Raw genomic sequence first — 27712 nt, 5'->3', positions numbered from 1 at the left:
TGCTTCTCCTGTTTGTTTTGGATAACAAACATCTAGTTTTGTTGAGCGGTGGCTTAAATTTGATAAATATTTAACCCGTGGTTTACGTAAGAAGATTAGAAAGAAAGCATATCAAGAGGAAAAACTCTTAATTATTTTTTTAAATTACTTTTAGAAATTTGTCTTCATAGTATTTTCTTCTTAAAGTGTTATTATCATGTTAATATGACAATTATTTCGTTCCTCAAGTGGGCACCTAGTCGACATCTCCATTCTCTCGGACACAGATCTGAAATTAGAGGATTCGTGAAGTGCGAATTCTAACATTTTTTTTTATTTGGGGGTAAAATTGAACCTTGCCTCTATTCTCACTTCAGCAAAATTCCATTCCATTTCCCTGCCAAAGCACTCTTACAATACAAATGTAAAGAAAATACATTAAAGTTTAGTCAGTTGTAATTACACTACCAACATAAGATACCAACATTTGTGATGAAAACAAAGGTCTATTTTATTGATGCTCAAGTTGTTATCTTGCTCTGCACATCTATATCACGATAGATGTGCCATTTTTTGTATCTCTGACCTCCATCTAAAACAGGCCTAATTCTAGGAGCTTTTGTGCAACTCCAACAACAGCATCCCCTTACATCATCCACACATTTTCTGCAGCACCTGTAACACAAGATTTGAACCAAATTTAAAATGCCAGAGCCAACAGAGGCAGGCTGCCTGTGTGAAGCAAGGAAGCATGCAAATGAGAATCTTACAGGAAAAGCAAATTGCAGTCAAGATTTGCACAGTTCCTATGCCTCAATTCACTGACTTGAGAACCACATATGTAGCATTTTGCAAACATGTCTGTTTCAATTGTGGCTCCAGGATAATATGAAGAAGGAGGCAGAGACAGACGAGAGTCGAACACAAATAGATTTCCCACCCATTCCGCAGGACCTTCATTCTTTAAATAGTTAGAAACACCTCCCTTCAAGGTATACAAATTCCGAAAGCCCTGCTTTCTAGCATATGCACCAAACCAATTCATCAAAATTAGTATCACCGGGAAAAAAAAAATGAAGGTCTCAGATTTCTATCCAAGGTTCCAGCTCCATTAGTCAATTGTTTCCTTTCATAAAGAGGAGAATGATCACCTGCCATGCAAGCAGGGGGAGTGAGGCTGCCTGTGCCAGAGTAATCCTTCTCCCCACATCTCTCTCCCTCTCTCTCCCTCTCTCTCTCTCTCTCTCACATACACACCATCCACCTCAGTACATGCACAAAGCAATAAGAATTTGAAGAGCCGGAGGTTGGAAGTGTATTTGAGCTTCATATAATATAATAGACTTGCGTCTTATACACCTACTCACATCCTTAGCTAGATAACTAATTCTTATGACTTCAACTGCCTAAGGTTGGTTAAAAAAAAAAAACTGCCTAAGAAAGGATTAAGCAGCGCTACTCAATTCCTAGAAGTATGTGATGAGTCCCTATCTCTAATTTCTCCCTTAGTAGGGAGAATGACAACTAAGGGACTTCAAATGGAATTAATACAAAACCAAGACCTGCTCGCAACTAAAATTTTGAAATTTACAACTCAAATGTCTATATTTAATTATTTACAATTAGAAGCAAGGTCTTTTAGAACATATTTTGAGAACAAAAAATAATAAAAATAGGTATTTTTTTCATTCTACCTTATTTTCGAGAACAATAATTTCAAAATACTTAAAAGATGTTTTCATTTTTCTGTTCTCCAAAAAAATTATTTTGTTTTGTTGTTCTTCAAAATATTTTTTGAAAACACGTTACCAAATAGATTTTTTTTGTTTTTTTTTTGTTATAAAAAATAGAAAACTGTTTCCAAAACAAGTTGCCAAACGAGCCCTTAATTATCATTCTCCCTTTCTAGCTACACTAGTTTTTAAGCTAATGGTAACTTTTGTGGTTGTTCAATGAATACTCCTCCAGTCCTATTTATAAGGCACATTCTATAAGGTCTATTTAGTCCCATTTATAAGTCACAATGCGGCTTTTTAAATAATATTTGAAATGTATTTCCAAAATTATCCTTCATGAAAAAGAAAAAGTAATATGACATCATTTTTTGAATTTATTATATAGGGGTATATTTAAAATTTTATATGCTGTTATTCTTTGTACTTTCTTTATATTGGTATTGATAAAGTTGGTGGAAATGACTTATAAAGAAGACCGGAAGAATACATTGTAGAGTGCATTGTATTGTCTGTTGAAAACAAACCACATATCAATAATGGAAGAAGTATTTCTTGCCAGCCTGAGAAAAGGAGGAGAAAGATGACATTGTAACTTACCTCAATATTGTAGAATATATGTCACAACGAATCCCTCCAGTGCAGTACATCAATATATTTGTTTTATCTTTATCTGCATTTGCTAAAGGATCTGAAGCAGTGACCTAACTTTGGAGACACAAAAATGGAGTATATTAAAAGCCATCAATGGGAAGATCAATTTCCAAAACTTCTTTTCAGTTACCGATGATATGCTAACCTAAGACCTAGGTAAAACTCTTTACTACCCTTAACAAGAAAAATATTTGAAATAGGTAACCAAAGTTAAAAGCTAGAATGCTGTAATAAAGAAAAGATTAATAGAATTAAAAAATAATCCATAAAACTTAAGCTCATGTTTCAGTGGCATTATATCCAAATTTTGTGACTGACTTTTCAATTCTCAGTGCACGTTGGCTGGAGCTTAATGCCTGAATCTTCAAGAGCATATCTTTAACCCTAATATATTATGAGAGGATTGTATTTATTAAATTTCTCTCATGCTTTGCTCTTAGCTGTTCAAGGAGAGTTTCTGTTATATATATATATATATATATAAAGATCAGGCAGCTTTAACACATTTTTAGCCTCTTTGTCTCTGTTTTCTTTTATAGTTTCCCATTCCGGAAGATGCGTTGTTATCCTTCCTATTTGTAAGAAGTCTCAGCTGCCCCAAACATATATTAAATACATACCATAGGAACAAGCATCATGAAAAATTCCTACTGTTTTTTATGGACACATCAAATAATGGCCTTACCTCTTCCTGGGACAAACCAAATGAAGTGGTTCTAAAGCAGTCCACATTAGGTCGCAAAGCACCACGAAAATGTCCAATATCCCACTCATAACCTGAATACCATACATAATATACTCATTTTACAAAGAACTATGGCAGTGGTAAAGTTTATCGAAGTTAGAAATAGAAATGCAAGTGCACAAATAGATCTTCAGAAATATTAACTAAAAGTGAAAACAAAAACTATGCTAGATATGAGCCACAGAACTTCCTCTAAGATCAAATAATGTCCCTAGCTCTTCCTGGTAAAGAAAACAAAGCTAGCATTTTGGGAGAACAGAACTATTACCATTTCTCACATCCAATAGAATGTAATTGGTGTCAGCACACTCTTTTGAAGTAAGACCAGTCCTATTCATTGCTTCCAATCTATCTCTCCATTCTGATGGCGCTAAAGGCATTGCTCGCATTGAAGGATCAAGAAGAGGAAGATGTGATATGCCACCTTCCAACTGTAGTACAAATAAAGTTACAGGGAGATGGTTTCATTTTAAGACGAACAACTCTTCAACTTAAACATTATAAAGACAATAAATGTAGATAATACAGAAACTGGTAGTTATAAAGCTACAGCTCAGAAATCTTAACTACAACATGATAATTAGTTTCAATGAACTCTTAGATGACAGAGAAAATATAGACAAGGGACTATAAAACACTATCCGCTCTAACTTAATTTGTCTAGATGACAAGAACTTATGACATACTACTTGATGCACTAACACGTACGGCTTGCCTGTACAAGTGAAGGCTTGTACCGCAACTTCAACCTTGGAAAGGCATGCCCTTTTACTGATGGAGAAATCTGAACTAGGATATCAGAAAATTTTTCATCTTGTCTTAACCATTGGACATATGCCAGAGCATCTTTTGATGGTCCACTATACTGCATCCAGTAATAAACCATATCAGAAGGAAACATATAATCTTTACTTAGACTCTGGAACACTGAATTTCACTGGTAGTTGCTCCAGTGAAGTTAACTTTTATTTTAATTACAGCCTCTCTTTTAAGCAGCAAGATATAATATTTTTTTCCTAGGTAATTTTTAAAAAAAATGTACTGAAATTTGAACCCCACTAACACAAGAAGTTAACATTTGTAATGATGTAATCAATGAAGAAAGTATAATGATGCAACAGGAGGCAAATATGACAATATTATTTATTTCAAGTTACATAATCACATTGTACTTTATCATTGGCGTATAAAGGTTCTCCAGAATATCTCCCTTAAACGTCTTAGGTAGATTCGTATTTATGTACAGTTGTGCTTTCAAAGAAGTGGCTAATCCTTAACATTTTTACACCCAGTAGTGGAGTCACACAAATGCTGCATCATGCCAATCAGTATGATTTTGAAGGCTATTTAGCTGAGAATTAATGTCAAACAAGAATCTCAACCCCAACTAACATCAGATTGCAGTGGTTTAGTTTGATGGAATGTTAAGAGACATGAAAACTTGGAACTAATGCTTATCATGTTCTGGTCAGCAAAAATAAGAACGCTTTTTACGAATGTGTCATGACAGAATTACTTGCAACTCCTAAATCTGGCTCACGTAAGGTAGAAATGAAAATAATAACAGTTTAAAAGGGGAGAAAAAGTCCAGCATCATGTGGAGAATAAATATATTCAATCCATAAAAAGAAGACTTTACTAACCTGCGCATTTATACCTTGTTCATTCAAATATATTCTGCCATTTAAGTCAAGACCCTGTCGACAGACCAATAATTAATACCGGAGAGGAAAATATGGAAATTGGAACTAACTACAAAAGAGCAACACACACAACAACAACAAGCCTTATCCAAAAGTGTGGCGTATAACATAACATATTGAATATCATTTATGTTACTACTCTTATCGTCAACACAAACAGTAACCATTGCCAATTTATGCGCGTATCAATAGATGCATGCATGGATAGTAAGTTGAAATTCTGCGTCACTAAATGTCCCTAGTGAACACAAAGAAAGAATGAAAATGAGCGGGAACCTCCATGAAAGCCAGGTGTTTGGCGACTTCTGCTTCCGGATCCTTGATGTACAAAAAATGGTAAAAATTCACAACCACAAAATCACCCTCCAAAGCATCTGAAGCATTACACTGGCTAGAAGTGGAACACTCAGCTCCGCTATACTTGCCACGCGTCTTCTTCACGGAGCTGGGCTGTGAAATGAGCACAAACCATTTTCGATGGCGGAAAGAGACAGAAGAAAAGGTTTTCAAATTGACAAGGTGGTTTTGGAAAGGAACGAAATCTCTGTTGGAGAATGACGTAGTAACTTTAGGAGTGAGTGCACCGAAGATAACCTCACACAAGACGCTCATCCTTAGTGAGAACTCTTGGGCGTGATACCGATTACAGAACATTGAAGATGAAGATTGAAGACTAAGCTGAATTTGACGGCGTGTGCGCAAGGCCTAACGTATGAACCTGAGCTAGCACTGATTGGGGGCCCACTGGATGATGGGCTTTCAAACTGCCAGCCCAATTCTACCCATATCTTATTTTGTTGAGCCCAAACTCTAATGGAAGTGGGGCCTCTCCCTTTTTTTTATCTCTTTCTTTTTCTTCCATTTCTACAATCCTCACCATTCGTATGATTTTATTAAATAAATTTTTTAATTATAAAATTAATGAATAGTGAAGATTGAGAAAGTAAAGGAAAATGAAGGGGAAAAAAAAGGAAAAACCCAATTTAATAGGGTCTAGCCCAATTATGAAATAAGAAAAAGTTAAGAATAATTTTTAAAATTTTGCTATTAAATTTGAAGACTTTTTGTTATTATATGTGAAATAGATTCTTTTGATGAGTTGATAATAAAATTTTATTTTATTTTATTTTATAAATGGATCAATTTTCAAATTGATTAAACACTTAGCATTAATATAAAAATAAAATTTAAGTCATTAACATATGCATAATAGAACTCTTTTTTTAATTCTAATTTTTATATGAAATGAGTCTTGATACTGAAAAATAAGATAAATGACAAGTTTTCACTGCATTAACCAAAAAAAAAAAATACGAAAATAGCTTAGGTGGTAGGAATGGAGTGGGATGAGTAAATGTCAAAAGTTCAAATCATCTCAACATATAAAAAATAAAACAAAATAAAATAAAATTTCAATTCACCAAAAGAATGTCACATGTTTGAATCACATGTTTTATTGTTTAAAAATCTTGAAGTCCAAGCAAATTTGAGCTAGGCTACTCTAGTGACAAACCACAAAATATATAATAAACCATAGGAACAACAATCAATATATATATATGGGGACATTAGCAATAATATTTTCAAATATTGAGAATTATTAGTGCACATCATAATTCTGCCACTAGACACAAAAAAGATCCAGCACAGCACAAATTCAATTACTCCCGTGGGGTCCCATAACAGCATTTTACTTGTTCTCCTTCTATCAGCCTCTCCACAGCATCTGAAGGCAGACCAATCATCTCCAATGTCTTCTCCGACACTTGATATGATGTTTGAATGTTATGTGCTTCTTCTGATGCGTTTGTTGGACGGCAGTCTGGAAAGAGATAGGCACACACTACTCTCGAACTTGGAGATCCGTGGCAGCCAAAACCGTGCTCCTGGAGCTCACGTTGGTGGATAAGATAACCAAAGACAAGGCATCAGAAATTTATTCACAGAAATGTTTTTAGAACAATACCTACATAGGCATTCATTCATATTATGATTGAGCTAGCAGATGAAAACTTCAGAATCATTAGGACATACAGCACAAGGCAGAAGAAATTTGGAAAGATCTATCACACACAGGCAAAAGTTGTGGTCTATAAGTCCTTCGATAATTCATGATTGTGGAGGACTTGTAGCACAAAGGAGCAGGAACTGACCTTCTTGAGCGTTCAAGATGAAATATGGTATCAAACGATAAGCAGCCAGAGAAAATTCGTAAAGACCCCTCACCTGCATGAGATATAGTTGAAAGTGTGAGATACAAAATGTTGAAGATTGTTTGGAGCACTCTAGCAAGTGATTGTACTTGACCCAAAGTGATAATTTCTGCAACAAGTCATCAGCAATATTCTGTATCGTGTTCAATAAAAATATTAGCTGCTATGCTCCCCTATATCTCTCAAATTTCTGCGACAACACTGTTATACTTAAGTCATAATGACGTATAATCTGTTCAGAAACAGATTGAAGTATTGGTTACTATGCTTCTAGAGGGTTTTTTATAACCATATATATAGTAGGAGAAACGTATTTAAACAAGACTCACAACATTGCTCTGGACAATTCCAGGTGACATGCACACCACACTGATGCCAGCTTCAGCAGAAAGTCGCTTTGTAAGAACACTACGAAACATGAGCTGCAATCAAAAGGCCAACTCTTGTTCCAATCACAGCTTAAAGATGGAAGTTAAAGTAATTTCACTTTCACATGAGTAAATATAAATAATCATGAATTTTGAAAATAGAAAAAAAGGAGAAGCACAGGAAAAATCAAAGTACAATGTTATGCCAGTGGATCTTGGACAGCAATCCGAGACAAGCTAAGCATTAGATCATTCATATATATTACAAACAAGCCAGCAACAGCATAAGCCATATCTCACGACATAAAGTTTCAGTTGATCTATATCAGCACCTTTCCGCTGAGAGAATGTTCAAAATTGAAAACGGAAATATGATGGGAGAAATGTAAAAATAAGCAGCGTAAATTAATTACTCAGGTAAATGTAAGGAACTGCAGCTATATTTCTGTGTACAGCTGGTGAAGTGGACTTGAAAGTATTGGTAATTCAACGCTAAAAAGAACGATGAAATGGACTATTTTATATATTTTTAGGAAAGCTTCACGTAGATAACTAATTGTTCTCTATTCCAGCCTCATGTGGAACTGGAGCTTACTTTCTTGTTTGTAGCTTGCAACATGCATGATTTTCATGTTAGAAATCAAGCAGATTTGTATTCGGTAAATAATTTAAATTTACTTATTCAATAAATATCTCAATTATAACTATTGAATTTTATCAATACTTAAAGATTATTAAAGTATATTTTTCTCTCAAAATTTAAAACAATTATCACGATCAGAACAATTTTTACTAACGTTACCTTCTCTAAAAATTTAAAATTTAATACTTTCAGAGTATTATCATATCATAAAATATTTGATAACTGTTCGATTAAATTAAACCATTATGATCCTATCCTATAAGACGTTTATTAAGTGAATGTATTTAAATCATTCACTTGATCCAAATCCAGTCCAAGCTCAAGTCATTTTTGATATGGTAATATAAAAATATCTTGAGTAAATATGTATCTTGAGTAATTATCATTTCTGCCCTTGTAATATAAATAAAATCTATATATAATATATTATACTTTAATTAAATTAAATTTTATTAAAATATTAAATTAGATAAATAAACCTACAGTGGCCTGTGACGTAGCTTGTTTAAATCTAGTTCTAGCTTGGCTTGATCAACCAAAATGTTGGGCTTAAACATATAGTTAAGCCTATTTATATAAATAAATTAGGCTTGTTTTGTCAAAACTTGGCCTGACCTTGTCTATTTTCGCCTCATGGTGGCATGTTTAATTTTAAGATTTAAGGATAAAGTTAACCATTTTAATTAAGGGTAATTTGAGATTTCTACAGAATTTTTCGTAAAACATGAAGAATCTTAACTAATTTTAACCATATTTCTTAATCGATGTGATTTAATTAGACTGAAAGGAGTATATACACATGCGCGCTTGCTATTGGAACATTAACAATAATATTTGTCAGATATTGAGAATTATTAGTACACAACATCATACCATGGTATTAAGGGGAAAAAAAATTTGCAAGGATAGCTCTTCAAGGTCATGTTTGGTACATTAGAATTGGGTCCAAGAGAAATGAAATTGGAATTGGAATTGGAATCATGTTTTCACTTGTTTGGTATGCATGAATTCAATTCCTTATGAATTCCAATTCAACCAAAATACCTAGAATTCAATTCCATCTTCATCATGATGGAATTGCCACAATTCCATGGAATTGTCATAAGTGCCCCACATACACACTCCATCATGATGGTTGAGTTTTTTTTTTATAAGGGTATTTTGGTCTTTATCTATTTTAAATACATATATTTATTAATATTATATTCAGATTCCATCTTCATACCAAACATACATTTATAACTCAATTCTATTCTGATTCCAATTCCGATTTCAATTCCAATTCCAATTCCGATTTCATCAAAAACTCTTCCATCATACCAAACGAGGCCCAAGAATACTTGGCGCTGGTTTTTTTTTTTTTCAAATATAATGAAATACATATTTACTCCATATGTTTTTCATAAAAATTCTTATATGAATTCAATACACCGTATCATCCATGCTTCACAAAAAAAAAACAATGATATTCAAATAATATTAGATATAAATTAATTCAATAGATAAACAAAAAGAAAAAAATTAAATAAACATTTTATTATAAAAATAAAGTCATTAAAAATGATGACAAACAAAATTTTATTTGATCAAATTAATATAACTTTATTAGATGGAGCATAAAAGACATGGTGTCCTAAGTCCATAAAAAAATTTCTCTATTTTTCAGCGAGCATCAATCACCCTAACAACAAAGAATCCTCACACAAGTCTTGTTTCCGAATCGGATCCCCAAGCATCCAAAAGTTTTATAGGCCATTTGTTATATTCTTATTCCCTATCCTTGTCTCCTTTAAAACTTCAACCAAATAGTGTACAAGTGAGAATAATTTGAATTCTGTGAAACATAAAAGTATTTTTGGTTTAGAATCACTGACCTACAGTTTCCAAGCAAGAAAAACTAGCCGATTTAGTGAACTAGAACTTGTACCAATTTCGGTTCCCCGACAACATTTTGAGGCAAAATGATTTTTGGTCATTCACCTTTCTATTAAAACACATATAGTTCCCCATATTACCGACAGTTAGCGTCAAGCACAGCACAAATTTAATTACTCCCGTGGGGCCTCATAACGGCATTTTACTTGTTCTCCTTCTATAAGCCTCTCCACAGCATCTGAAGGAAGACCAACCATCTCTAATGTCTTCTCCCAGACTTGATATGATGTTTGAATGTTGTGTGCTTCTTCTGATGGGTTTGTTGGACGGCAATCTTGAGAGAGATAGGCACAAGCTGGCCATTCATCTGCTTTCAACATTTCACAGTACTCCGGAACTTGGGGATCGGTTGCAGCGAAAAGTGTGCTCCTGGAACCTACATTGATAGTGGGATAATCAAGATAGGTCATCAAAAATTTATTCACAGAAATGCTTTTAGAACAAATACTTCATGACTGATCGGTCGGTGTTGAGATAAGGTTTTTGTAACATATTGCATTGACATTGATTCATATTATGATTGAATTGAATTTCATGATTGTTGGCAACTTGTAGCACGAAGTAATGGGAACTAACCTTCTTGAGCGTTAAAGATGAAATATGGTATCAAATGATAAGCAGCCTGAACAAATTTGGAAAGATCCCTTGCCTGCATGTGATAAAGTTGAAACTGTAAGAGACGCAATATGTTCGTGAAGTAAAACATAAATTAAGTGTGGAGCCAAGTATTGAACCAAACCAAAAAGATGAAGATTAATGAGCCCGTTTAGATTAGTTCAAGATTGTGACTGCACTGTAGCAATTACGGATTTCTTGGAAAAAAGCTTTCGCATGAGATTGTACTTGACCCAACTATCAGAGAGAGAGAGAGAGAGAGAGAGAGATTGTACTTGACCCAAAATGATAATTTTTAAATCAAGTCATCGGCATCATACTCAATTGCAATTAGTTACAATGCTCCCCTATATCACTCAAAGTCTCAAACTCAACCCTGTAATACTTAAAGCTTAATGACATGCACCGTGTTCAGAATGAGGATGAAGTATTGGTTAATATGCTCTCCCAAAAACCCTTTTTTTTTTTTTTTCCTCATCTCCGAAATGTTTCCAGGAGGTCTTTTATAACCACATAGTAGAAGTATAATTAAAGAAGACTCACAACATTGGTCTGGACGATTCCAGGTGACACACACACCACACTGATGCCAGCTTCGGCAGGGAGTCGCTTTGTAAGAACACTACTAAACATGACCTGCAATCAAAAGGCCAAGTCCTGTTCCAATCACAGCTTAAAAATGGAAAGTTAAAGTAATTTCTCTTTCACATGAGTTTACATCATCAAAAAGCAAAAATAACTTTGCAAACCAATAAAAATAAACTGAATTTTGAAAAAAGAAAAAAGGAGAACCACGGGGGGAAACCAAAGTACAATGTTATGCTAACTCTAGTATCAAGAACAAAGCATGCGATCACAAATGCATATAGTTAGGCTACTATACAGCAGGGGTTACGCCGTTGAATCTTACACAGCAATCCAAGACAAGCTAAGCACTAGATCATTCATAAATTACAACCAGGTTAGGAGCAGCATAAGCCATATCAGCATAGCAGCATATTTCCAGTAAGAAAATATTCGTGATTAAAAATGGAAATATAACAGGAGAAATATAAAAATAAGCAGTTAAAATAACTCAGGTAAGGAAATATGATCATATAACCTGAGTGGCGGATAAGCAAGTTAGCCCTACTTTCTTTGTCCCCAAATTTTGATGTTAAATTAGAAAACGCCTACTAGTCAAAGACTCAGGAGAAATGGCACAAGGATCCCAACCATGTAGAGTAGAACTATGTTTCTGTTTACAGCTGGTGAACCTCAAACGCTGCCAGCATGGAATAGGAAAATTAAATCTGTCCAATCATCCTCTCGTATTTTTTTTTTTTTTCACTTTACCTTTCAAGTTCAACACAGTTCATCTCACTGTTTTGTTTTACACTTTCTATAAATGTAATATGATTCATAGTATTGACATCAGAGGCTGCTATTTCAATTCCCCAACCTCAACCACAAGTTATAAATTATCAATAAAATATAAAAAGAAAGAATGGAAAGGAAGGGCAATACAAGGAATTAGATTCATGAATGGCTCCTGTCTGCATTTTCTTTTTTTTTTTTTTATCTCACGACATACCTACTTCAGATTCACAATCTCCCGTACAATTTAATCTGCAATACTACCTATTCTCTAAGCTTTTATGATCTATGTCAGAACAAATCAACACATGGACATGGCATTAGCTCTTCTCTTTCCTTCCAATTTGTCTCCATATGAATTTCGAAACCAAATAGGAAAAATGATAGGCTCTCCCTCAACACTTTTTTGTTTTAAGGAAAACTGTTGAGGTTAATTTGTCTCACACCTGGTGCTGCTGGCATTGAAGCATTGGTAATTCAAGGCTGGAAAGAAGAATGAAATGGACTTGTATCCATAGAAAAATAGGTAATTAGGTTTCATTGCATTTGCAGTTTAAATCAAATAAAATTTAGTAAAATAAAACGATAACAACATTTATTTAAATGAACTAAATTAGTAAGAAACAGAAAACTGGGCTGCACACCTATTTATTATTAATAGAATCAGAAAGTTAACAGAGATTTCAACACTTTATCGCATTGCATAAAATGAAATCAAAACATAAGCAGTAAGAATATGAATGGTAAGCTAATGCATATATATAATCAGTTTTATGTTTTCGTTAATATGCATGCCACCATGTAACTGCACGGTTCAAAGAGCAATAACTTCACATTTTTAAGAGACCAAGTTTAATTGAAAATCCCATATTCAAAAAATTCAAATATCCAAAACCTAAACAGGCAGGTTTCAAAATATTTTTTTTTTTATAGTAATAAACGAAAAGAAATAAAATTTTCAAAAATGCTTCTCAGCCTTTGCCATCAGAAGTTTAAAATGTTGAAGGGTAAGTGCACCTGTGCCAGCTTGCTGTTAGAATACCCCAACATACTTGTATATTTCCTTTTTCCAGAAGTGAAATTCATGTCATCAGGGTCAACAAAGCCAACATGATGCATCTACATAAAGGAAAATGGACAAAGCACCCAATAAGATTTATTAGGGTGAAGGAATGAAAGTAAACAGACTAACATCAGACTAGTAGAGAGCCATGGAACAGTAAAGCAATGTCCATGGCAACAAAAGCCAGGGAACAGAATAAAAGGAATAATATCAGACTAGTAGAGAATTTGGAGTATATACCAAATATCAAATAACAAGCTCTGTGTTACACTAAACACTAGTTTAAAATGTTTTCTTTCCCAAAATCATCTGACTTTTAGTACTTGAAATACATGAATTAATAAAAAGTCAGATTTTGTATAACATAACTTTATAATAAAAATATCACAACGAAGAAAACATCTGCGAGTTTGTAGAGCTTTATAGAAAAGACTAGCAAGCCCTGGTGAAAAGGAAAACAAATACATAGAAATATGTTTCTCTTCTGTTTCATCAATGGATACTCAAAAATGAAACTTGTACTTCAACGTGCTAAGCTTTAGTGTCTTTAGCTTCACTGAAATAAGCACAAATTTAGCCCAAAAAGGGAAGATAAACATGAGATGGAAATTGACTATGCAGAAGGAGTTTCCAGATACTGCAATAGACGGAGAGCCCATTCAGTTGTATTCTTCAACACTTAGATTCAAGAAAAGGAATGGAAAACCTGAAGATTTGAGAACAAAGGACTTCTAATAATTTCACAAAGAAAATTTTCTCATCTCTTTATTTACTAATTTTAAACCTTTTTTAATTTGGTTCTTTGACATTATATGGCAGCCAGTTTCATACGTACTATCCTTTCCAATTGTTGAAATCAAACAAATGACCCCCAAAAGTCAATACCACAGGTTAGAAGAGTATTAAGCCATGCAAATTACATAGACAAGACGATTAACGTAAGTCATATACTCTTCTCAGAACCATTTCACTGGAATTTTCCAACTAAACCAATGATCTGTAAATTATGTTCTACATGGTAAGAAATAGTTGAGACAGAGAATATGATGATCGAGCATTTGCATGCTCCAAATCAAATTAGCACACAAAGAATTAAAAAAACACTAAAAGGAATAACATATACTATTAATTTTCAAAGCATGTCTGTTCAGATAATAACAATAAAATTCATTTCGAAATTATGCCAAAAGAAAAGATAATGAATGATAAAGTTCAATTTATTAAACAAAAACTGATAAATAAAAGTTCTAGCAGTTTAATCAAAAACATTAGAAGAAACAGTTAGGTGCTTAATCACACCATGTGCATGCAAGATAAATTTAAACAGTATGGGACTTACAATGGAATTCACATTAACAATTCGACTTGGTGAACCCCTAATAAGGGATGGCAAAAGAAGGACAGAAAGCAAAGCCGGAGCAAGATGATTCACTTGCAAGTGTTCTTCATAACCATCTTTTGAAAATTTTTGTGGCTCTAAATAAGACGAGAAACAAGTGAGTGGGTCAGTTTTAGAGATATTCAATGAGAATTAATGCAAAAGTACCTATCATTAAATTAATCCTATTATTGTATCACCCAAAAAGTTGATAAAAATAAATGACAAAGTATGCGATTTCATAAACTACAGTTAAGTATTCAACATCTCTCTCTCTCTCTCTCTCTATATATATATATATATATATTGAAGAGTCAATAATTGGAGATGTTTTAAGTTCAAAGCAATAGGAATATGAAATTGCAAATAAAATTCAGCATCATATTTATTAAATCAAAAAATGTTGACCTCCAATGGAAAAAATTCCAGCATTATTAATGAGAACATGTAGGGGCCCAGGGCGTGCATTCCATGCATCAGCAAACCTCACAACAGAGTCCAATGAGAGAAGATCAACCTCCATCACCTTGAGAAGCCACAAGTAGGTACCGATCAAACAACAAAAGAATTTAACAACTAAAATTACACTATGACATATGCAAGTTTAGCCAAACTGATAAGAGCCTGTGATGATCTATTTAAAATTTTAAAACACAACATATTTCAAAGATAAGAAGTGCCTCATTGGTTTGAAATTATTACGATCAATTGCCAAAAGTAAGCTGACAAATAAGGCTAACATATATAAATTTTCATACATCACACAGAATTTAGCAAACCTTGCTCATTGATAGAAGTTTGAAGTCCCTAATGATCATTCAAGTTACCTCAATATTGAGAGGAAGACCCATTCCTGACCATTCATTCTGCCACCTTTGTATCAGCTCTTGAGCCACCTCTGGCTTCCTCACTGCCATAATGACATGCGCCCCTGACTGAGCCAGTTGCCTGCATGATAAAAGAATAACAAAAGTCCCAGTTCATAAATCCCCCCCTTTTATAAATGAAAAGGGGCACACATAAATTAAATAAATAGCTACGCGGGCTCTGCTTGACTGCCTTGTAAATGTAGGACTACGAAACACAAATAAGTAAATATGCTACATATACTATTAGCAAGGGCCTTCCTTAACAAAGGTTTATTGGAACAAACACAGCAAAATCCCAGTTTCCCGAAGTGTCCACAACTCCATAATTAAACAACAACAAAAATTGCAGTCTTATCTATTAGTCGACCTTTACAAATCTCCTAGCTGACCAAGGAGAAGCAGGAAGCCGAAATGGTTTTTAGATAATTGCAGTTCCAGTACATTCTCTCTTAGCCTGCTTCCTTCCAATTCAGCTTCTTTTATCCCAGTTTGCTTATATGGGAAAATAAGAAGTAGCAAAAATTGGCAAAGAAAGAAGGCAAACCTGGCGATTTCGAGGCCTATGCCACTAGTGGATCCGGTGACAATGCAAGTGAGATCATTAATGGGGGGAAGAGGCATGGGGTTTGGCAAGTGACTAGCCATTATTCTCTGAAATAGCATTTCGTAAGCCAAGAGGAACCACCCTCTCAACCACTCAATCCAACCCAACCCCAGCTTCTTCTTCTCGTCCTTGTTCTTGGCTTCCTCGCCGGAAGACGACGTCGTTGCCATCTGAGGCGAAACCCTCCTCCTTCTCTGGCGCTCTTGGCTTCTCTAGTAGTACAATCGTATTGGAGACCTGTCTTTTTTGAGATAAAGCATCTGAGTATGTAATACTAATATACCATTCCTTTGTATTACCGCCCTCCTCTGTGTGTGTGTGTATGGCCTGTTCAGTAGCGTGAAGACTGTGGACTGAAGTCGCGCTAACTTTTGGTCCCAGAAGGGAAAAAGGAAAAATTGGAATTTTAAAAACTAAAATCTTGGTCTTAAGAGAGGAATCCATGAATAGTGCAATTATATATATAATTAAATCGTCAAATGAATGTGACAGGTTTAATAATTATTTTGTTTAAAATTGGTTTGATCATGATTTTGCCACTACCCTTGAATTAATATCTTAATCAATTTAACGATTGATCTGACTTTCAATATTTTAAATGTTAAGAGGCTCTCATTGTTTAAACAACTTATTGAGATTCAAACCCAACCCTTATATATATGTTCCAATTTAATTGAAAGTGGTCCCCAACCCTAATATATTTTTTGCTATGCAACCCACTCTTTATATTTATCCAAAAAAGAAATTAAATTTTTAAGCTAAGTGATTTCTCCCCTAATATTTTATTTAAGAACGAGCATAATCTTTTCTAAAAACAACATAAGCAAACCAAGAGCACCATATAATTTCCCAAAAAAAAAAAACCAGAACAATCACACAAAAATTTAAAAAAAAAAACAACAATTCTAATGAATACTGGGGAGAATTTAAAGTGACAGGAAGTAGACTTCGCCGTAAATTTGGATTTGTAAAATATAAGAAGTAAACTCCATTTTAAAATAAAATCTGTCTCTTTTAGCCCCTTCTCGTGCGCACGGATGCATGGGAAGAGCCTCTGCAGGATATTCTACCCACTCTAACTAATAAGTGTCAAGTCGTTAACTCACTCCCTCTCCCTCTCACACCATCTGAGGCGGGAAGAGATTCATATTCTCCATCATCAATGTACTCTTTCTTACACACTACTCGACAATAAGATTTCAAGACTTGCAATACTGACATATTCTCATTTCTGCGCAGCTCAACAGAGAAGACACTCTGCTTCAGTAGCATCATCCGGCACAGGTTTTAATTTTCCTCTGCTTTTTTTTTTTTTTTTTGAGATTCACATTGTTCATTTTCTCCTCCTCCATGCTGATTTTCTTTCGCTCTGTTATTTCCTCCATAAATTTTGCTACGCAATCCAAAACCTCATTTTAATAATTCCGATCATGTTAGTCCCGGTCTAGTTTACCTATCTTCATCTCAAGCACCACCTGCATTTTAATTTCGATGTTGTTTGTGCAAAGCATTCTCGATTCGGAAATGTTTCGCTAGCGATGAATGAATTCAAAACTTTGCATGGCATTTTACTAGCAGGATTTCTTATCAAGATTGTGTTAGTCTCTGTTAATCTGACTATGTCTATAATCGTTTCATTTACGCGCGCGTTTTTCTTTCTTTGATTCGAAGGAACAATGCAAGGAGCGAGACCAGGGTGGGCTGGGAAGGCTCTTGTTGTTATAATCTTCACTTCGATCTTTTTCCGATGCGTCTGTGCATACAACCACTCCGTCGGCGGGCCTTCCGGCTGGGACCTGAGTTCGAATGTCCAATTGTGGTCTGCGGCCACCTCTTTTCTTGTTGGTGACAATCTCGGTAAGCTTTCTCCTGCTCTCTACTCATCTTAATTATTAAGGTCCTGATCTTCTTTGATCGCAAAAATGATTAAGTCTGAATTCGTTAAGTCTAGACCTAGCAGTAAATTAACAAGTTAATCAGGCTAATCAACATGATTACAAAAGAACAGAATTCATGGAAAAATATATACGTGGCTTCTGTTTCGTTCTTAGTTACCAATATTTTCCTTTCATTCTGTTTCTTGCCAACCAAACAGCGTGCAGCAATCTTGAACTGAGTGCCCTGAACGGTTTTGTTCTCAAAATCTTGCGAATGAATGATGATGATATGCGTTTCCGGATAAAATCGAATGGAACAAATACTTGAGAAAAAATGTATAAACAAGAAGTAATAACCACAACAGAGTCTAACTACGTTTCTGCATTTCCAATTTGACTTGTCAGTGTTCACGTACACGCCGGACCACGACGTGGTGGAAGTTAGCCAGCTTGGTTATGACACCTGTGTAATCTCCAGCGCCATCGGCACCTACGATGATGGAGAGACTGTAATCCAACTCACTGAACCAGGAATTAGGTACTTCGTCTGTGGCCGATCAGGGCACTGTCAACAAGGACTCAAGCTCCAGGTCCAAGTTCTTGCTCAGCCCAACAATGGAACCAACGCTAATCGTCGTCGTCCAACACCCAGGCTCCCTCCGAGAAAACCTCCTCCTTCGCCTCGAAGATCTCCTCCTCCACCTCTTTCTCTTGTGCCAACCTCTCCATCTTCTCTGCCATTTCCTCCACCAGCTGATGTACCTGTACCTGTTTCTGGCGTTGATAACATCAAGTTGGATACGCTAGGGCTGTTCCAAGGACTGGTTCCGGTGATTGCGCTGGCAGTACTCTACTCTCTTACACTCATGCTGGTTTGATTTTCACCATTTGACGATTCCTCGTTCTGATATGAGATGAAGTGCTACCCAAGAAACTTAGATATATGCCTCTTACATCTTGCTGCTAACATGGTTGTGACTTGGCTCTGTAGGAGTTCCTATCTTTCATACTTTAATAAATACTTTTTGCGGTAAAATTTCTCTATACGAGGTCCGAGGAGTATATACTATATAATGGTGATAAGTCCCTGTCCCATATTCTAACGATCATGAAACCTTGTTTGAAATAAAATTGTGACAGTTTTCCCCCTTAATTAAAGAGTATAATTAGACATTAAGTAAGTGTATTCATTTTCAACAAAGACAGATGGGGTCGTATTTCTTAAAAAATATGAGCAGCAGATACTTTTTAATTCGAGAGGCCTTGGTTTGCTTTTAGCTTCTACAACCTTGGGATGTCTTGAACAACATAGCCAATTTTGAGGTATTTCTTGATTGGAAAGTGGGCTCCAGCCTGGTCAGGCTTAATGAGGCCTGAATCTTGACGACCCGAAGATTTCTTATAGCTGCAACTACCTCACCAATAAACACAATGTAGTAGGAAGCCTGTGTTTGTGTAAGCCCATACTGTTTTTTCAGTATATCAAGTGGGACACCAAGTGGATGTGCTAGATGATAAGAATCATTGCACCGCTCAAATAATTGCGGGGGCGTTTAGCCTATTTTTCAAGTTTAGTTCTCTGTTTTGAGAAACCAAATTTGAATTTTGCTCAAAAAAAAAAAGAAACCAAATTTGAATTAATTTGGCCGGTCTTGTCCTATTCCTTTGCCCCTTTCCAGATAACCTAGGCATTATTTAATATTTAATGTTTCTATGAGGCAGTATGCCCCGTGGGGTAGCTCCATAGGGAAACTGGAGCCCACTCGAAGACATTGTTTATGGCCCACTCCCTCGTGATATTTATTCTCTTTATTTAAAAATATAAAATATTTTTAATTTTTAAAGTATAATTATTATTTTTTTAGTGCTCTTATTAATGAATAATTTTATATTTATTATAAAATATTTAATAGAGGTAAATATAAAAAAATAAGATTAGTTTAAAAGTAAGTATTTATTTTATTAAGAGTGAAATTTGATTAAAAATATCTTATATTTTTTAACAGATGGAGTAAATCTAATCTTACATGCTAACAACTAATCTTAAATGCAAAAGAAAAGCATGAGTAAATTAAAAGGTGGAAGTTAATTAACTAAAACTAGGACAAGGATGAGTCCTTGTTCATGCCTAAAAAATATTGCAGCTTCAGCTTTTATCTCATATAGAGATGGTTTTTAGAATCTTGGTTCAATCTAGTTTCAAGCTTCTCCTAGAAGGGGAAGAAAGAAGAAGTGTTCCCCAGTACATGGATTTGCGAGTATAAGATTTTTTAATTAAAGGATACTCCCTTTAATTTTATTTATAAATCACATTTTAAAAAAATTATTAGGTCTCATTTATAAGTTAAGATGTGATTTTTTTAAATAATATTTAAAATATACTTTTAAAATTACTATTCATAAAAAATAATATAACATTACTTTTTAAATTTATTTTATAAGAATATATTTAAAATTTTACAAACTTCTATTCTTTATATTTTTGTTACGTTAAAACTGATGAGGTTAATGGATATATCGAATGAGTATGTTGCAGCCATAAAAACACATAAACTATCTTACCCAAAAAAAAAAAACACACATATAAACTATAAGATTAGAGGCTGCATCTGCCCCTGTCATTACCAGGTCCGTACTCCGTCTACAGCTCCCAATTCAAAGCCTGCCTTTATGAGAGTAGCCTGGGCAATCATATCATGGCTTGACTGTTCTTTGACAATGCCAACATTGGGTCTTATTATAAGGTCCTCCGCGGGAAGAGAAAGTAAAGGGCATTTAACTGTGTTTTTATTTTATTATTTTAAAAATTAATATTTTGTAAAACATATTTTAAAAATAAAAAAAAATAAAAATAAATATTATTTTATTTTTTTATTTTTTAAAATAATAATTATAGAACATTTAAAATTTATTTTTATTTTTTTATTTTTTTATTCTTTTATTTTAAAGAACAGAAAATTATTTTTAGAATAAATTTTTAAACAGACTTAATTTTTTTGTTCTTTGACGTAATTATGGCCATGACCTACCGTTTTGCAGACAACTCATACTGACGAGAAAACCTCAACTTCCCCATTCTCCTTGCATTGCATTGATGTCTAATTGCCGAAAGGAATACTTAGTTGCTGAACTATACAAAATTTATTTTTTCCCCCAGCTTACAAATTTCAAGAAGCAAAAACAAAAGAGATAAAAAAATAATAATAAAAAAAAAGAAAGAAACAGAGGATGGTTGTGCAAGTTGAAATGAGACTTATCTTACAAATGGAGAATGGGATATCTGGCTTCTGTGATTCATTCATTAAAAAAAAAAAATCAAATATAAAAAATCTTACTCTTTTATGAGAGGTCGTGTAGGTGTAGGGTGTCTTTTAAGTCCTAACCCATCATTACATTTTGTTCATAGAGTTAAAAATAAAGGTCGGGTTTGACAGGTCACCCATTTAAACCTGTTTAATAAGAATTTGAGTTTAAAAATTTGATATTTGTTAGAGTAATCGAATTTCGAAACCCGGCCCTTTTAAGCCTTAGAAAAATGGGCTCGGACTCGGGTGGCCCATGAAGCTCGTTTTACTTTTTTTCCTTTAGCTAACTTAAAATGCATCGTATGAAGCACAGGCCAAGAAAATTTTTAGCATTTAGCATTGGCTCCTATGTTCTCACAAAATATCATTTTCACCTCTTTACAGATAATGTGCAAACATTGATTTGTACCCCAATTGGTTGAATTGTTTCGTGCTATTTTATGGTAATTTTTATATTTTATCTTGTGATATATGTATAGATATATATTTGATAATAACACAATTTAATTAATAATTATTGTAGGTGATGATGAATAAGCTGCAAAAATAATTGATATTAAATCTCCGCCTCAATCTTCCACAAGTAGACCTATATTTTAGGGTTCTAATATTTTATTTTTGAATGATAATGAGGGAGATCTTGATTAGGATTGATGATGATGTTTGCCTTCATCTTATTTGAACTTTTAAATTTTTTGTTCATTTTTTAGATTATGTGAGACATGGTGTATGTTAAATTTTAAAATATTCTAAATAAATTTTAATGTTAAATTTTATTTTATTTTATTTTTATTCGGACTTACGGGCCCAACCCTAAGCCCTTTAAATAAGGGTCGGACTTTAATTTTAAGATAAAATTAGGATAATTGAGCTTTAGGACCTAAGCCCATATGGGTTAGACCCGCCTGTTTACCAACTCTAGTGACATCAAGAGGGGTTTTTTTGTTTCAGTGTTCATTGCCATCTATAAATATTATAAACTCTCTTATGTCTTATTTTTAAGTTATTTTTACCAACCTTATCAATACCAATGTAACAAAAATACAAAAAATGAAATTCAGTAAAATTACAAACATAATCTTTAAAAAATAAATAAACTATATATTATTTTTCTATTTCTCTCTCTCTCTCTCTTACTTTTTAAAGATAATTTAGATATTTCATTTAAAATAAAATATTACTATTAATTTAATGACTTATAAAGTGGATCACTTCACTTTTTTAGAAGGTGACCAATAAAGTGCACTAGATGGAGTAGATCACAATTCCACTAAAGTCATTCAAGGTATCCAATATCCTCTATGTAGAAAAAAGATTATTTATTAAGCTATGTATTGATCACGATAAGCATACTAATTAGGATTTCATTCAAAATATCCATAATGTATTATCCATATTAATTAATATATCAATATAAAAACTATAACAAGTCAAGTTATTTATTGCAAGTCATAAATAGCTCGTTTATCACACTATGACTGAATGTGTTTAATTTTAAAACTAAATATCCTTGTAGTGACATTGATAAGGTAACTACTAGAAAGTTGAAACCCAAATATATAAGTGAAGTTTTAATGAAAGATATTAGAGTAAGTTGAACTTGAAGGGACAACTCATTCGTACCCTTGCTTTCAACTTTCAAGCTCCTTCATTCGCTTTATAACATCATTCATCGTCTCACCCAAAAAAAGAAAGGTACGGATCAGACTTTAAGCGGGGTTCATAACTCAGCCACAAGACCCTTTAGTTGATCAATTGAAGTTTATTTATTGCTTAATTCTTTTGTTAAGTTTTCAGTTTGATTTTCTTTGGTGCGCCAACTAATTTTAAACCAAACAATATGATGAAACTTTTTTATGATCAACCCATTTTACAAATGTCAGAATCTTCAATTTTCTTACCTCGCTTACTATATACAAGAATTTTAAAATAAAAAAATCTATTGATTTCTTACTTAAATCCTAAGAATTATCATGCAAGGACCGGTGACCAATAGAGAAAGCACTACTCCAGTGCAAAGTACACGAGCTGTTTTAGAAATCAAACCCCTGAAAATACAAATACAAGAATAATCCGGCAATCTCATTGTGTAGGAGAGCTCGTCATTCAAGCACGTTTTGGACAACTAGAGAAAAGTTTCGGACAACAGAGAAAATATAGCAAATTATAGAGGTAAGGTAACTCAAGACAACTGTGTCAAAAGAAAACTTGACGAGAAGATGAAGAGGAAACACGAAGTTGCTAGTGACTCTGCCGGTGTGGTCATCAGCGAAATTCTCGGCTATAATGTTACTTGGCTTCCATCTTCTGTTCCAAAATGATATCAAAGAAATTAGGTTACTTGGGATCATAGGCTTGATATTTAGTTTTGGACTTCTACCTGTTCTCTTATTGGTTGCAGGAGGTTGACAAACAAGGGTTATAGATTCCTTTCTCTCTCCCTCTCTCTCTCTCTCAATTGTCTGACATCCAATATTATTGCATCATATTAAAGTATTATCCAATCCACTAAGGATTGCTCTCTCAAGGACTATTTTTTCCTTCAAGTCATACAGGTTTAAACTTGAAACCTTGTTCTCATATGATTTAACCACCTTTTCATTTATTTATATATTTTTAAAAAACACACACGCAGAGTTGGATGATTCTCTTGACTTCACATTTTTACCAGTAAAAATATGTGGCATAGCATTTCCTGCCAATGAAGGAAAGGACGAGTGAAGATAATAGCCAAACTGCCAAATCAAATAATGTGTCTGTGGGATTAGGTATACACTTATTCAGTGTTTGGTAGGTGAAGCTGCATAATTGTTTAAAAACTAGAGTTTTTGTTACTGTACATTCTACTATACGTCTTTCGCCACGTGTTGAAACCCCAATGCTTCCGCAACTTAAAAGATATTACAGATTTAGAGAAACTTTCAAAGTGTATCCTACAAAATAGAACACTGATAGATTGAACCCTTTTTATAATTATGTTCATTTATATAAATAAAACATATTTTACAATATGATTCACTTACGCTTATTACTATTTTAAATAAATGGATTATATTTAAAGATTCTCCAGACTACCATGGAAGGACATTGTCACTTTTGGAATTAAATGCAAGACACAGAGAAAGAGCAGTCACAGTGCCGTTTTCGGAGACGAAATTTTCCTTAGCAAAAGGGTAGAAGAGCTAGCAAACAATAAACAATGTGTTTTTTGTTTTTGTTTTTTTGTTTTTGCCAAAAGATAAACGATATTTAATATAGAATCTAGAATTTTATACATAGATAGATTCCACATGAGTAATACTATAATTTTTGGAGAGGTCTCGTCTGGTACAGAGATTACAGAATAATATTCATAGCGAGGATTCTACAGAACAGAGAATTGGCAATGCAGTGAGGAAATTGAACTGAAACTGAAACAGACTCGGAACATGTAACTTCCAAAAGGTCGGAAAGCTTCCAAAAGACTCTCAAATTTGGTCAAATTTTAAGGTGGAAGAAAGATCAAGTGATTAAACACATTAATTATTATTTAATTAATTAAGTAGAAACTCCATTCACCATTTCCGTGAAACGCCTGTAAGATTCCAGCCTCTGCAATTTCATTTGGTGATTGAAGTTCTTTATGAAAGCTTCTGCTCTCTTGTACAGTTCTTCTGGGCTCATCGATTTCTCCCTCCTCAACGACGCCGTATCATTGAAAGTTTCAGACTTTCTCAATTCCCTCTTAGCCCAAGACACTGGATCGCCGTCGTCGTGGTCTTCGTCGCCGCCGCCATCCCCTGCTTTACCATCTCCATGGCTTAACAATGGCTCTGCTTTCCTAATCGTCGCCGTCCAAGTGTCACTCTTCTTTAGCATCGGCGTCACCGTCTTCCCCTTCCCCTCCATGATTGCCCTCCACGTTCCATCAAGTGAGTCATCAGAATCCGGCGAGAATTCATTGCTTACGTTCTTCGCAGGTGACGCGTTGGCCGGAGACAAGACAGAGTCTTTAACCTCTGCTTCTTCGTCGTTGTCAACTCCTTTTTCTTCATTCGGGTCAGTGGTCTGGTTTTCTGGCACGAGTTGGTGCGTCGTACTATCTGACACATCGTGTTCTGTAATGGCGGCGGACAGCGTTGTGTGCTCGGTATTATCTGGTGGAGAATCAGATAACGGCAAGCTTTTGTGTTGGAAGTTGGAAGAAGCAACAATGATGATGATGATGAAGTTGACGATGACGTAAACAAACGGCGGCGAAAGCAAGGTTCTCGCAGAAACCCAGAGACGAGCAAAAATGGAGACGACGAGGTTAAACGTAAATGGGAATACAGCCACTTTCAACACCAACAGAGTGGACAGTATCCCCATGGACATAAGAACAAGCTTCGACGCCCATATAGCTGTTTCAAATCTGTTCGATTTCTGCCAAGATGAGTTCACAAAAAGATCCATCCTTTGCGAAAAAGATTCAACAAGGTAAAGAAAAAGCAGTAGTTTTCCCGGAAAATTCGGACGAATGAATCTTGTGGGTCTACTTCAAAACTAAGTTCTATTCAGAAGCCTGGACTAGTTTTCTATAGGGGTTTGAAAGAGATCCAACATTACCAACAACAAAATTCTTCTTGGAACCAAAGAGAAAAGACCCAGAAATCGACAGAGGAAAGATTATCAAACGAATGAACTGAAGAAGAAGAAGAAGAATGGATGAATCCAGATGTAGAAACAGTGATGATTAGTGAAATGTGAGAGAGAAGAAAGTGGGATTTGAGAGAAAGCTAGAAAATTTGAATACGAAGAAGAGAGAGCTTTACAGCTGGCGGGGGTGTGTGAGAGAGAGCGGGGGGGAGAGCGCTTTCTGCGGAGCTTAATCTGCAACGCTGGAAAACCAAAAAAAAAAAAAAAAACAGAGATGCACAATACGGAAGTGGGATGGGCAAAGTACTACCGATGAATGACAGTGGTATCAGAACAGAAGAGAAGAGAAGAGGATTTAAATGACCGAAAAATAGTATAATACTGTCCGTGAGGAAGGCGCCAGGCAGGCTGGTTTGGTGAATTGCCCACCGTCCGATGATCTAAACCTGTTCAATTCATGTGGGCCTCTTGTTTGGTGGGGAAAAAGGGAAAATTATTTATTAATCCACATAATTTTAGTTCCATTATAACTCAGTTGGATATGCTTTAAGGTTTCGTTTATTTGCTAAAAATGAATGAAATAAAATAAATTAAAAAATAAAAATAAGATGATCAAAATGTGAAAAAGATAGATGAATTATATTCATAAAAAATAATAATTATGCTCATCAAGTTAGAAGTCATGATTTATAATTGAGTTTTATCATATTTATTATAAAAGGGAAGGATAATTTAGTTAATTTTTATTTTAATTTTTTAAATCTATTCTATTACTATCCTTTATAGCAACTAAATCAGACCTAAGTTTTAATTATTTAATTTGTTGGTCCATATATTGTATAATTCAATCCTAAAAAATTAGATATTTTTTGAGAGTATGGAGATCCATTTGTTAAATGATTTAAATTTAATGTTAGGGAAGCTCGGTTAAAATTCTAAAGATTAAATGATTAATTTTTTTTAAATGAGTACACTTATTCAGTTCCTAATTTCACATGGTCACAAAGATAGACATGGGGTAATATAAGAGCATGAATGAGATTATTTGTTCTAGATGGAGATTCAAGTGTTGAAGATATAATCAGAAGTGGAAGAAAACTTATGTCCCGTTTGGTAGTATAAAATTAGAATTGGAACTGGAGAGTTGAAGGTGGAAGTAAAACTGAAAAAATGAATTGTTTGATAATGAATTTCACTTTTTTAAAAATTTCAACCATTAAAATCAATGGAACTCACCTCCACTTTCATACTTATGAATTCATTTTTCCCTCACTTCCTTCATAAAAAATTACTCAATACCAAACTTTTTTTTAGTACAAAGAGATCGCACAACCAGCCAAAACAAAATAAATTAAAGAGATCTCTTTTCATCGTCCATCGCCTTGAGCTAGAGACAAAGTGGAGGTTGATGATAAGTATGAAAATTCTCTATCCTATCACTAGCATACTCGGCTAAAAAATGAACATAGAAGTTAGCTTCCCTGTACATAAGATTAAAGGAGACTTTCTAATCCTTGAAGAGAAACAATTGAGTCTACGTCGTTAATATCCACATAAGGGTGAACCTTGCTCTTATGACATCCTAAATATGTTTTAAAATCTTATTTCCATCTCATTTTCTCCTTCATTTTCTCTTTCACTTCTACTTCTATTAGAAATTCTTCCACACTAATAAAAGAGGCATTAAGGAATTAACCAATAGAACAGATCTTTTGGTAAATAATATATTATAAAAAAGTTAATTGTTAATGGAAATAATGACATTATGTAATGCATTCATATATATATATATATATATAACTGACACTACTAAATAAAATAATACTTATTATTGTTGTAGCATAACTTTTGTATAATAATTCAAATTCTCTAATTTAAAAAGTTGAGCCTGAATTTATGATGCTTTCTCATTAAATTGTATTTTTTAAAAAAAAATTTAAGTGGATCAGGTCTTAAGAATCATGGGATCAGGATAAAACTCAAAAAGTATTCATAAATATATTTACATATTATCCAGTATATGATTCTCAAATCGGATAATTTCATTCATGAATT

General features: G+C 34.0%; 4 protein-coding genes and 1 pseudogene across 5 annotated transcripts; 1 reads left to right on the top strand and 4 right to left on the bottom strand.

Moving 5' to 3' along the window:
• Positions 1 to 344: 344 nt before the first annotated feature.
• On the bottom strand, positions 345 to 5477 carry LOC129292867 (rhodanese-like domain-containing protein 8, chloroplastic). Of its 2 annotated transcripts, XM_054930535.1 has the most exons (8): positions 5091 to 5477; positions 4755 to 4808; positions 3827 to 3976; positions 3380 to 3542; positions 3052 to 3143; positions 2313 to 2416; positions 750 to 998; positions 345 to 654 (listed from the first exon to the last, which is right to left on the bottom strand). In XM_054930535.1, exons 1-8 carry the CDS (start codon positions 5466 to 5468, stop codon positions 501 to 503), a joined length of 1344 nt encoding a protein of 447 aa, XP_054786510.1. In that variant the 5' UTR covers positions 5469 to 5477; the 3' UTR covers positions 345 to 500. The 2 variants fall into 2 exon arrangements, with proteins under 2 accessions (XP_054786510.1, XP_054786511.1); XM_054930536.1 differs by lacking the exon at positions 3827 to 3976.
• Positions 5478 to 6465: 988 nt separating this feature from the next.
• On the bottom strand, positions 6466 to 7688 carry LOC129292419 (dehydrogenase/reductase SDR family member FEY-like; annotated as a pseudogene).
• Positions 7689 to 9844: 2156 nt separating this feature from the next.
• Positions 9845 to 16230, bottom strand: LOC129292031 (dehydrogenase/reductase SDR family member FEY-like). The gene is made up of 8 exons (XM_054929526.1): positions 15799 to 16230; positions 15213 to 15333; positions 14794 to 14911; positions 14347 to 14483; positions 12962 to 13063; positions 11132 to 11224; positions 10550 to 10622; positions 9845 to 10349 (listed from the first exon to the last, which is right to left on the bottom strand). Exons 1-8 carry the CDS (start codon positions 16026 to 16028, stop codon positions 10087 to 10089), a joined length of 1137 nt encoding a protein of 378 aa, XP_054785501.1. The 5' UTR covers positions 16029 to 16230; the 3' UTR covers positions 9845 to 10086.
• Positions 16231 to 16977: 747 nt separating this feature from the next.
• Positions 16978 to 18760, top strand: LOC129292573 (uclacyanin 1-like). Its single transcript, XM_054930144.1, has 4 exons — positions 16978 to 17022; positions 17098 to 17142; positions 17530 to 17715; positions 18141 to 18760. The coding sequence occupies exons 3-4, from the start codon at positions 17535 to 17537 to the stop codon at positions 18611 to 18613; spliced, it is 654 nt and encodes a 217-aa protein (XP_054786119.1). The 5' UTR covers positions 16978 to 17022; positions 17098 to 17142; positions 17530 to 17534; the 3' UTR covers positions 18614 to 18760.
• A 5530-nt stretch (positions 18761 to 24290) lies between these two features.
• Positions 24291 to 25906, bottom strand: LOC129293490 (uncharacterized). The gene has a single exon (XM_054931488.1). The coding sequence runs from the start codon at positions 25472 to 25474 to the stop codon at positions 24578 to 24580; it is 897 nt and encodes a 298-aa protein (XP_054787463.1). The 5' UTR covers positions 25475 to 25906; the 3' UTR covers positions 24291 to 24577.
• Positions 25907 to 27712: the final 1806 nt, after the last annotated feature.

The sequence above is a fragment of the Prosopis cineraria genome, unplaced genomic scaffold (assembly GCF_029017545.1).
Source record: "Prosopis cineraria cultivar Desert tree isolate PC_DT_omini unplaced genomic scaffold, ASM2901754v1 PC14, whole genome shotgun sequence".
NCBI lineage: Eukaryota > Viridiplantae > Streptophyta > Magnoliopsida > Fabales > Fabaceae > Prosopis > Prosopis cineraria.
The sequence above is the reverse complement of the archived record's forward strand: the minus strand, read 5'-3'. Positions and strand labels throughout refer to the sequence as shown.

Bases quoted from the DNA above. Each gene is read 5' to 3' on its own strand.
- LOC129292867 (XM_054930535.1), bottom strand. From the start codon at position 5,468: ATGTTCTGTAATCGGTATCACGCCCAAGAGTTCTCACTAAGGATGAGC. The intron at 2,417-3,051 runs GTAAGGCCATTA...CTCCAAAGTTAG, and splicing joins TTGGTTTGTCCCAGGAAGAG to GTCACTGCTTCAGATCCTTT. The intron at 999-2,312 runs GTAAGTTACAAT...TGCATATGCTAG, and splicing joins ATATATTCTACAATATTGAG to AAAGCAGGGCTTTCGGAATT.
- LOC129292031 (XM_054929526.1), bottom strand. From the start codon at position 16,028: ATGGCAACGACGTCGTCTTCCGGCGAGGAAGCCAAGAACAAGGACGAG. The intron at 14,484-14,793 runs GTCAACATTTTT...CGTCTTATTTAG, and splicing joins TGGAATTTTTTCCATTGGAG to AGCCACAAAAATTTTCAAAA. The intron at 11,225-12,961 runs GTGCACTTACCC...TTTTGATTGCAG, and splicing joins CTAACAGCAAGCTGGCACAG to GTCATGTTTAGTAGTGTTCT.
- LOC129292573 (XM_054930144.1), top strand. From the start codon at position 17,535: ATGCAAGGAGCGAGACCAGGGTGGGCTGGGAAGGCTCTTGTTGTTATA. The intron at 17,716-18,140 runs GTAAGCTTTCTC...TTGACTTGTCAG, and splicing joins TCTTGTTGGTGACAATCTCG to TGTTCACGTACACGCCGGAC.
- LOC129293490 (XM_054931488.1), bottom strand. From the start codon at position 25,474: ATGGATCTTTTTGTGAACTCATCTTGGCAGAAATCGAACAGATTTGAA.